Source organism: Cynara cardunculus, assembly GCF_001531365.2.
Source record: "Cynara cardunculus var. scolymus isolate 2C chromosome LG 9, CcrdV1, whole genome shotgun sequence".
NCBI lineage: Eukaryota > Viridiplantae > Streptophyta > Magnoliopsida > Asterales > Asteraceae > Cynara > Cynara cardunculus.
This window is the reverse complement of record NC_037536.1, coordinates 2,828,236-2,837,951: the sequence shown is the minus strand read 5'-3', so window position 1 is coordinate 2,837,951 and position 9,716 is coordinate 2,828,236. Positions and strand designations below refer to the sequence as shown.

The following is a 9,716-nucleotide window of genomic DNA, read 5'->3' as shown; positions in this document are numbered from 1 at the left end:
AAAATATCATTAAATTTTAAAAATTAAAATATATATAATTAATATACTATATATATATATATGTTATGTTATATTGTTATATATAATATAATTATAATTATAATGTGAATCTTACTATGATTTATATTATAAGATCCACAAAATATGACCCAACCAAAATGAAATAAGTTAAATGGATTTATTGCACAACCCACACCTCATCTTTTAATATTTTACTTTTTGGTCCCTAATCTATCCATGCTTTAACATTTGTGATACCTATCACTTTCTTATCATCCACCTTTGAAAGCAAAGTGCTTTTTAAGTGACATCTTTTTAGGTACTTTTATTACTTTGGTGATCAAGAGCCTTTTAACCGACCCAAGAATGGAAACCCTGGATTTTCATATTAACCGTTATTATGTAAAACATATATTGAATTTAGACACTTTCATATAACTGTAACATAGTACTGTTATACTTTTTGAAGTGTTTTCACTTCATGGTGAAATTGGCAGAGTTAAGGAGGTTCTTAGTGGTTTGAGAGTCTTGTGATGGGTGACTATCCAGAACGGTTCAGAGAGACTCCGGTTTTTGTTATGTCCGTGGAGCGGGATACTTTCACCCAGTTTTTCCCTTGATGCTTCTAGGTCGCTTTGAATTGGGCTGTTCCCGTTGATGAAGTTCGAATCCGTTCCGTTCGGATATTGATTGGTCTTGGTTTGACGTGAATCGACACCATATGGGTAATGGGCAGGTAATGGGCAATTATCGAATGTAAATGGTGATTGAGTTCACAAGGTTGGAACCAAAATTTGTTTAAACTATTAGATTATATCGGAGGCATTCGGTATCCAAAAGAATTATTTGATTGGCTCCACTGAGAAATCAAATGCGTAATCAAAATCATGCTTGTTCTTTATAAGCGTAGACTTTATTTCAAAGGATATTGGTTAAAGATAACAAGGGTTACTTTTCTAGAACGAGATAAAGCTCTAACACGTGTTCTTTTTCTTCGTCAACTTAAAAAGGTAAGATATTTACGTATTGGCTTGCCATCATGCACACTTCTTCGAATGCCTTTATTGTTGACGAATCGATACAATTAGTTTGCTTATCCAGCATTCTAATAAAGAGAAATACGAGTTATTATCAAACGGTTTCCATTTATCATGTCGTTAAGGTCCACCCTTATGCAGTTTAAAGACATATCATGATTCTCTTCCTACTTTCGTAACCTGAAAAATGACATGCATGAAGTTCATTAAAACAACGTGATGTTGTACAGATACCCACATCGTTAATAACCCTGAATTTTATGACAATTGACATCAAAACCTAATTTGAACTTATATCAAGTAAATGTTATTATCATCATATTTTTTGTTTTTTTATATTATATAAATAAGACCCATAAAATTAAAATGGTAACTAAAGAAAAGAAGTCGAAATGGAATTTTGTTAAGTGGTCATAATTGTCAATCTTGAAAAATGGAGGGGGTAAAAAGAAAAGTGAGGGAAAACCAGGGTCATCAGGAGATATATATGTATATATATATATACATATACTAGTACTAGTAGAGTGCTGTTTCGTTCTGGTTACCCTTGCAAACAAACAAACCCTTCATTTTATACTCTCTCTCTCTCTCTCTCTCTCTCATGATCAACCATGTTTACACTTCGTCACTCCAGGTATGCAAAGATACTATTTCTCACTCGCTGCTCCATGAACATGGCCCTTGATTCTTGCTCTTTTCAATTGGGTACAAGTCCTTAGGGCTTTTGATTTCAATTTCGAAATGAGGGTACATTCATCTTTTGGTTTGGTAAATCGAGTGTTTTTTGTTTATGCGTACTTGGATTTCAATGTTAAAGAATACCCAATAGGGAAATTTTGATTTTGAAACTCAATTTGCTGTACCTTCTGTTAATTTGAAATTGGTGCATTTTGCTGTATGTGTGCTTTTGTTTTTGTAGAACAAGTCCGATCTCCACATTGGGTAGCTTTACAATTTGGGGTAACATTTGTTCCTGATTTGGGATCCATGAAATGTTACAGATTGCATTTGAATATGTGAAATCTATCTTCCTGTATTGGTTTATTCTGATATCATAGTACTTGGTGTTTTGCTGCAAATTGGATCTTGGTTGGAGTTTGATTTGCCTATTTAGATTAGAATTTTGCTTCTTTAATCCCAAAAATATACAAAATCACAAGTTTTCTGATCTCACATTCTTTCCAATTTTTATGGAAATTTTCATTATTAAGACTCATATGTATTTGTTGTGCATCTTCAATGTAATCTGCTAATGTTTGTTAATTTCTCAGTTCTCATGTGTAATCTCTATTTTATGAGATAATTTTGGCCCATTCCTTTTGTTTGAATCTGTCAAATGAAATATCCCATGAATGTAATGTAGTATTTGTATGTTGATTTGGTACACATGAACATGACAAATGGTTTTTTTTCTGTATCAAGTAATTATGCCAACTGTTGTCGTGTTTCTTGTTATGCTGCACTTAAAGTCATTATAGAGGGCTAATTTTCTGTTATGGTGCTTGCTATACTTGCTTTTAACCGATAAAATATCAAAGTGTAACTTGAGATCTAGAGTTTCTTTCCCCAAAGAAATTCTTAACTTTTTCTTTTACGATCCTTATGGTGTAATTTTTTTGTGTAGGTTTGATCATACGTAACTGGTCGCTCTAAGTTGAATTAACAGGATCCTTTGTGCACTCAAATTTCAATCCGCTTCTGTTACCCAAGATCTTCACTATGAGTTCTCGGTTCCCATCTCATCAGTTAAACAATGGTTTGTATGTATCAGGCCGGCCGGAGCCACCAAAAGAAAAAGCTCCGACAATGTCCTCCACCGCCGTCCCTTACACCGGCGGTGACATAAAAAAGTCCGGTGAACTAGGAAAGATGTTTGATGTGGATCATAATAGCTCTAGGCCAAGAAAATCTGGACATCTAGCCAATGCTCCTTTAAGAACAGGATCTTTGGGTGGTGGGAATACATCTCACTCAGGCCAAACGTCATCACATTCTGTCAACAGAATGAGTTCTTTATCTGGGGGTGTTCCCGGATCAGCTTCAATGAAGAAAACCAGTTCTGGTCCTTTAAACAAACATGGAGAACCAATAAGAAAGTCTTCTGGGCCTCAAGGTGGAGGGATGATTTCTGCTTCCCGACAAAATTCTGGACCTCTTCCGCCAGTTCTCCCTGCCACTGGTCTACTTACATCGGGGCCTATTTTATCTGGACCCCTCAATTCATCAGGTGCACCTCGAAAGTCATCAGGTCCCTTGGACTCTTCTGGGTCAATTAAATCACGCAGTACTTCGATGGTTAAAAATCAAGCGGTTACTCATCTCAGCCAGGAGGATAGAAACTCCTTCTTCAGGAGCTTCCCGAAGCTTGTTTTTTGGTCCATACTTCTGCTTTTTGTGATGGGGTTTATCGCTGCAGTTTTTATACTTGCAGCGGTTGGCAATCCCGTTCTTCTCATTGTTGTTGTTGTTCTTTTTGCTGCTGTGAGCTTGGCTTTCACCTGGAATGCTTGTCGGGGTAGAAAAGCCGTCATTAAGTTCATCTCTGAGTATCCAGATGCCGAGCTTAGAACAGCAAAGGATGGCCAGTTCGTCAAGGTTTCTGGGGTATGTCATACGAGTATACGACCGGCTGTCACACGCAGTCACACACACTTATATACATATCTATGTGTATATATATATGGGCATAATCAAAAGAGAACCACAAAAAGGTTACCAACTCGTGAGAACCAATCTCAAGGTATTGTTTCGCATGATTCTTTTCATCTAAGGTTGGGATTTAAGATAATGTTTCACATATATGTGTGTTCACATTATGAAAAAAATGCATGTGAATTTTTTTTGGTTCACATTGTGAAAAAAAATGCACGTGAAAAAGTTTTGCATTGTGAAACAGAGACATGTGAAACTAATACATTGTGAAACTAATATATGTGAAACAATATCTTAAATCCTAGGCTTAGATGAAAAAAATCATATAAATCAATACCTTGAGTAGGGGCATTCGCGGTGCAAAACCGCAAAGTGCAGTTTGAGCATTTTTCAAACCACAAACCAAGCCGTGCATGCCTCAAACTGCAAGGTCTTTGAGATTGGTTCTCACAGGTTTATAACATTCGGAATTAACTCAAAATTGTTGGTAAATCAACCTCTATTAAGTAGACCTCAACGAGGTATGGCGTATGCTTATAGTTTATTCTCCTTGCATATTTTCCATTATCTTTTATAATGGGGTTGTACACCGAAACTTATATAACAATCACCTACTTATCAACATACATGATAGGATCCATATGTGACAATAGAGCAGTTACATATACAATGTTGGTAAAAAAAATTATCTTTTACTATTTTGGAGTATCTAAAAAGGAGAAATGTTAGGGTTTCATTATGTTTAGCCAGCTGACTCACTTTGCCCTATCCATTCCCGATGTAATTAATAGAACATGCACGCTTTCAAGAATGCTGTCTCTCATGGTATGAGAACTGAGCTAGGTTTCTAGATACCATTGTCCTACCACAGCAATTGACATCCCACCATCAACAACCACCTTGTGATCGTGCTTACGGTTAGTGTGGTGTGGTTTAGGGTATGGATTGGCAAATAGTATTAGCGGGCATTAGTACATGGTTTGTAGGGCAGTTTTATATGATATGTTTATGAGTTCATGATATGTTTGCTACTTTAATCTTTCTATTACATTTGTCTCTAATCTCGTGTATACCGTGAATGTTAGGAAATCTTGAAATTAGGTACCCTCAACATAAAGTAAGCTAATCACACTACAATAGGTTCAATCAACTTATTTTCGTCTTGAAAGAGAACATTAAGTGCAGAAAACTAATTCTGATTCTATTTCCATTATAGAAGGAAGTATCATTTGCTATATATATATATATATATATATATATATATATATCAATCAAAATAGATACATGTAAAATGGGTTAACCATATGGTTTAGCGTCATGATTTCTTTTGCCATCAACTTGCATTTTAGCATACAATTTTCATTCACAAATATAAGAAAAGAAAGAATAGAATCACTACATAATCTGGCTAGCATTAAAGTGGAAGAAGATGTATTGTAATTTTAAGAAGTTTCTTTAACCCTTTTTTTGACCAAGAGTTAAATGCTGTTGAAATCAAGAAGTAAATAAGAAGGATAATAAATGTTAATAAAATCTAATTTTTGCCTCCCAATTTCAACGTGTGTGTATTCATCTATTCAAAAACATATGCATTCACTCTTCTCCTTGACATGATTTCTCCTTTATCTGAACTATATTTAAAAACTTAAATAATTTCACATAAAGACGATTGTCAAGATATGGATTTGTGATGATAGAGAAGCCACCTCCATCAAATATGCTTTTGATTCCTTCTTTCCTTCTTCAATGTTCAATTTTTCTCAATTTGTGCACATTCTAGTTACGCTTGTATGCACACTTTGTGAAAGATTTTGAAAGGGGTACACATGGGTTGATACATGATATCTAAGGGTCCTAGCAAATATAAAAGTATTGCATGTTATTAGCCAATTAAATCCTTTTATTTTTTTTGTGGGTGGCATTTTTGATTTTTAGAGATGATTCAAAGGAGATAAGAACTCTCCATTCTTCATTTGGTGGGAGTTTGAATCAATAACTTAGGGATCTCAAATACTTCTTAGGTATTATTTCATCTTCTAGTTTGATGATGACGCATAGTGATAGTGAGGCAGCTATTACCTCTAAAGATTGTATATTTTATGAGCATACCAAACAAGAAGAAGGTGGGTGTGATTTTGCTTGTAATACAGTTGTTATTTGTTTTGTACCTCCATCTATTGCTATGCTTTTACCAATTGGGTTCATAAGCTTCAACCCACTGGCCAACTTAATGCACTATTGTGACAAATTGAATATACACACACACACATACATATAATTTTTTAGGACACCTTTTATTAAAGGTCATAGATCTCTTATGCGTATCTGTATAAAACATGGAAATGTTAAATTCAAATTGCTTTATGTTTGTAGCCGTAGCCCAGTAGGAGAACTTTTGTTGAGGTCATACAAGGAAAAGTAGAGAGGGTAAGGGAACAACAAAAGATGATATTTTTAGTGTTTAATCAAGTTTCTTATAGTGCCATTGCCCATAAAGAAATCTTTATTAAGGCGAGACAAGAGGTTTTTTTTATCTCTACACTTTTTACCCTTATTTGGGTGGCTAGGATTTTATGGTATACTTTCACTTTGACATATGGATGGTACGTCCTCAAGAAAATCACATGTATTCATTTTACAGTCGCTATATAATCAATAAAAAATCTCTTATCGCTTTGCTCATTTCTGGAACAAAAGTTCTATGAGGTATTTTCTTCTTGCTGTCAGAAAGAAAGTTTTATAGAAAACAAGTTAATGGCTATTAGCGAACATATTATTTACTAAAGTTTGAATCTGCAATTGGTAACATGAGACCACTTTTACCAAATTTGATAGCATCCCGTATAGATCAACTTTTATGTACCAAATTTGTAAGCATTCCTTTAAGATCAAGTCCAAAGTAGTGAAGATGCACAGTAATGAAGAGAATCAGAAAAGAAGAAAAGAATAAATCAAGAACATACTTGTTTTGGATGGCTTTAGATTTCACAATTAAAACTAAAATTCTTAAATTGATGATAAATGTTATCCTTTTATGGCCATCAAATATATTAGTATTTTATTCGTTCTTTTATTATATTTACTAATAAAGAATTTGCATACTAATTGCAACTTAATAAAAGAAAGCTGTAAAACCTCAAAACTTTCCACAATTTTTTCACTCGCACTCTAGCCTGTCCAGTCCCGTCCACATACCAAATGCACCATAAATAACAGTGCCCATATCGCAAACAAATCTGGACCATGTGACACAAGACCTTTTGATCAATATACTACATCTTAGTTAAATCTATGTGTAGATTTAATAAATTAGCTTGATTATTTTTATATCTTTGTAGTATTGAAAATTTTCATTTCTACGTCGTTATAAAGACGTTCTGCTGATCAAGAAAATCTTGATTTCTTGAAGGTTGTTACTTGTGGAAATGTTCCTCTGGAGTCATCATTCCAAAGGGTTCCTAGATGTGTTTATACATCCACTAGTTTATATGAATACCGAGGTTGGGATTCAAAAGCTGCCAACCCTACACATCGCCGCTTTACCTGGGGTCTTCGATCCATGGAGGTGAGTCAAAAAAATCGCTATTTGCTTGACAAAATAGTCATATTCAGACGTTTTTCTAAATAAAAATGGAAATCAATTGTGAACCAAAGGTGATCTTTGATTGTATGTTTTGCATAATCTTTCATAACTATTTGCAGAGGCATGTTGTAGATTTCTATATATCTGATTTCCAATCTGGGTTGAGGGCATTAGTTAAGACTGGTTATGGTGCCCGGGTGACTCCATATGTCGATGAATCTGCTGTTATTGATATCGATCAATCCAACAAAGATATGTCTCCGCAGTTCATAAGATGGTTGGCTGATAGAAACCTCTCTAGTGATGATCGTGTAATGCGACTCAAAGAAGGGTATGCAACTTAAACTCTCCTTTTTGTAACTTTCAATACTCCTTCCGTCCCGAAATAAGTCACCTCATTTCTGTTTCTGTTTGTCCCAGAACAAGTGTCTTACTTTCCAATTCTACCCTTAATTAGGAGATGGAGAAATTCATTACTCGCTATATTATTAAGGGTAAAATTTTCATTTAGTTAATTCAAAAGGGTAATTATTACACATTTCTAAAACTATGTCTTTTTCTTTGTGTACATTATATTGGGACAGCGGAATGTATCATTTGCTTGTCATTATTCTTAGTACTCCATTCACTCGCAATAAATTAGAAAGGATCCCATCTTGCTGAACTTGTGTGTTCTTTGACGAAACTTTAGTTCCAAATTTGCCACTAGTTTTCACCAAAATCCTTTTGCGAAACACCTTTTTCGGTAAGCCAGACGTCTTCATGGAAACAGAAGCTCTACCCTTTAGGGTAGAGGAGAGGTTTGCATATGTCCCACCTTCAGACCTTACTTTTAATTAATCAAATGACAATTTTACCCTTAATAACATAGGGAGTAATGAACTTCTCCATATCATAAATAAGGGTAGAATTGAAAAGTAGGCATTTATTTATGGAAGTGACTAATGTTGATGCTTTTTCATCTTGAATAAGGAACCCTTTGATCTTCTTCTTGGTCTCATCTTCTTTTTGGTTGGAAACCGAAACATAGGTACATTAAAGAAGGCAGCAGTGTGAGCGTGATGGGAGTCGTCCAGAGAAACGATAACGTGTTGATGATCATTCCTCCACCAGAGCCCGTTCCAACCGGATGCCAATGGGCTACATGTATGCTTCCTGCAAGCCTCGATGGCATCGTTTTGAGATGTGAAGACTCATCGAATCTTGATGTGATTCCCGTGTAGCGTTTTGCTACTCTCAGTAAGTCAAACTTTGACCAAAAAATGATAGTTGTATAGTCTGGTTTTGTTTCACCCCATGATCTTGTTTGGGAGTGTTTTGTCAAATGGTGTTGTGTGATTATGGAGCTTTTGGGGGAGAACTTTGAGACTTGAAGAAGAAGTTCACAATTTTCCTGGATTTTTTTCTATTTACTTTTTCTTTTTTCTGAGAAATGTTTGAAGAATTTGAGATTTTAATGGTGTTATATGGTTCATTTATGGCATGTTGTTTCTTTGTTGGGAGTATTTATATTGATATGGGGTCATGCTTACTCATCCTGACCCCACATTCCATTTACCAAACTCTGCTTATCGGGTGTCACTTACCTTTATCAGGTGAGCATGACAGGGACTGATAATCTTATCCGGTAAGTGAGGAAGAAGACTTTTACCCAGTTAGCGCTTACCAACAATCCATTTTTATGGTCGAGAATTTTACTTGATAAGATAAGTGAGGATGGTGACTTTTACCGGTAAATGTTTAACCGGTATGCATTTAGTAAATAACCCCTAAATGTTATTGATTTCTTGGGCATTTTCATTGGTTGAAACTTGAAAGGTTTATGTCCATTGGTTGAAACTTATCGATTTTTTGAGAGTATTCGATTCTTTTCAATCCACATCTTCAATCTCCATCCCTAGTGATGTGTGTTGAGTTCTTGCCATGCTATCCAAATAATCCTCCAAGCATCAATACTCCATTGACTTCGGACTAAGTCTTGTTCTTTTGCATCAAGATGATCCTGTCACCAAGAGAAAAAGCGGACTCTAAAAAACTACGGTACTGACTTGAATTGTTAGTAGTATAAAGTGTTGAAAAATGCGCGCCATGGCGATATAGCACAAGATGCGTACTCTGCTGTTACGAAATGGTCCATAGTGTTTCTGTAAGGCGTGGCTCATGCCATGGCGTCTTGAGACACGTCATTAATTTTTTTTCCAAAAAAATATTTTTTTTATTTTTATCTTTTGTGTTTTTACACTTTTAACTTTAGATTTTACATTTTTTATAGATTTAACTAATCACATTACTCACAGGTTCACAAATTCATACGCCTTACAGACTCACGATTAAAATAAAGTTGTAAAGTTACATTTCTAAGTTCTATTTTAAATAATTTATCAAAAACCTATTTTATAAAAATAATATATATGATTTTTCTTTTTCTAATATGAATGTATATA

The 9,716-nt window shown here is 34.8% G+C and overlaps 1 protein-coding gene across 2 annotated transcripts; it reads left to right on the top strand.

Moving 5' to 3' along the window:
• Positions 1-1,584: 1,584 nt before the first annotated feature.
• LOC112518575 (uncharacterized membrane protein At1g16860-like) lies at positions 1,585-8,754 on the top strand. Of its 2 annotated transcripts, XM_025126323.1 has the most exons (5): positions 1,585-1,671; positions 2,662-3,641; positions 7,099-7,254; positions 7,392-7,603; positions 8,303-8,754. In XM_025126323.1, exons 2-5 carry the CDS (start codon positions 2,757-2,759, stop codon positions 8,493-8,495), a joined length of 1,446 nt encoding a protein of 481 aa, XP_024982091.1. In that variant the 5' UTR covers positions 1,585-1,671; positions 2,662-2,756; the 3' UTR covers positions 8,496-8,754. The 2 variants fall into 2 exon arrangements, with proteins under 2 accessions (XP_024982091.1, XP_024982092.1); XM_025126324.1 differs by lacking the exon at positions 1,585-1,671 and having other exon boundaries at positions 1,760-3,641.
• The last annotated feature ends 962 nt before the right edge of the window (positions 8,755-9,716 follow it).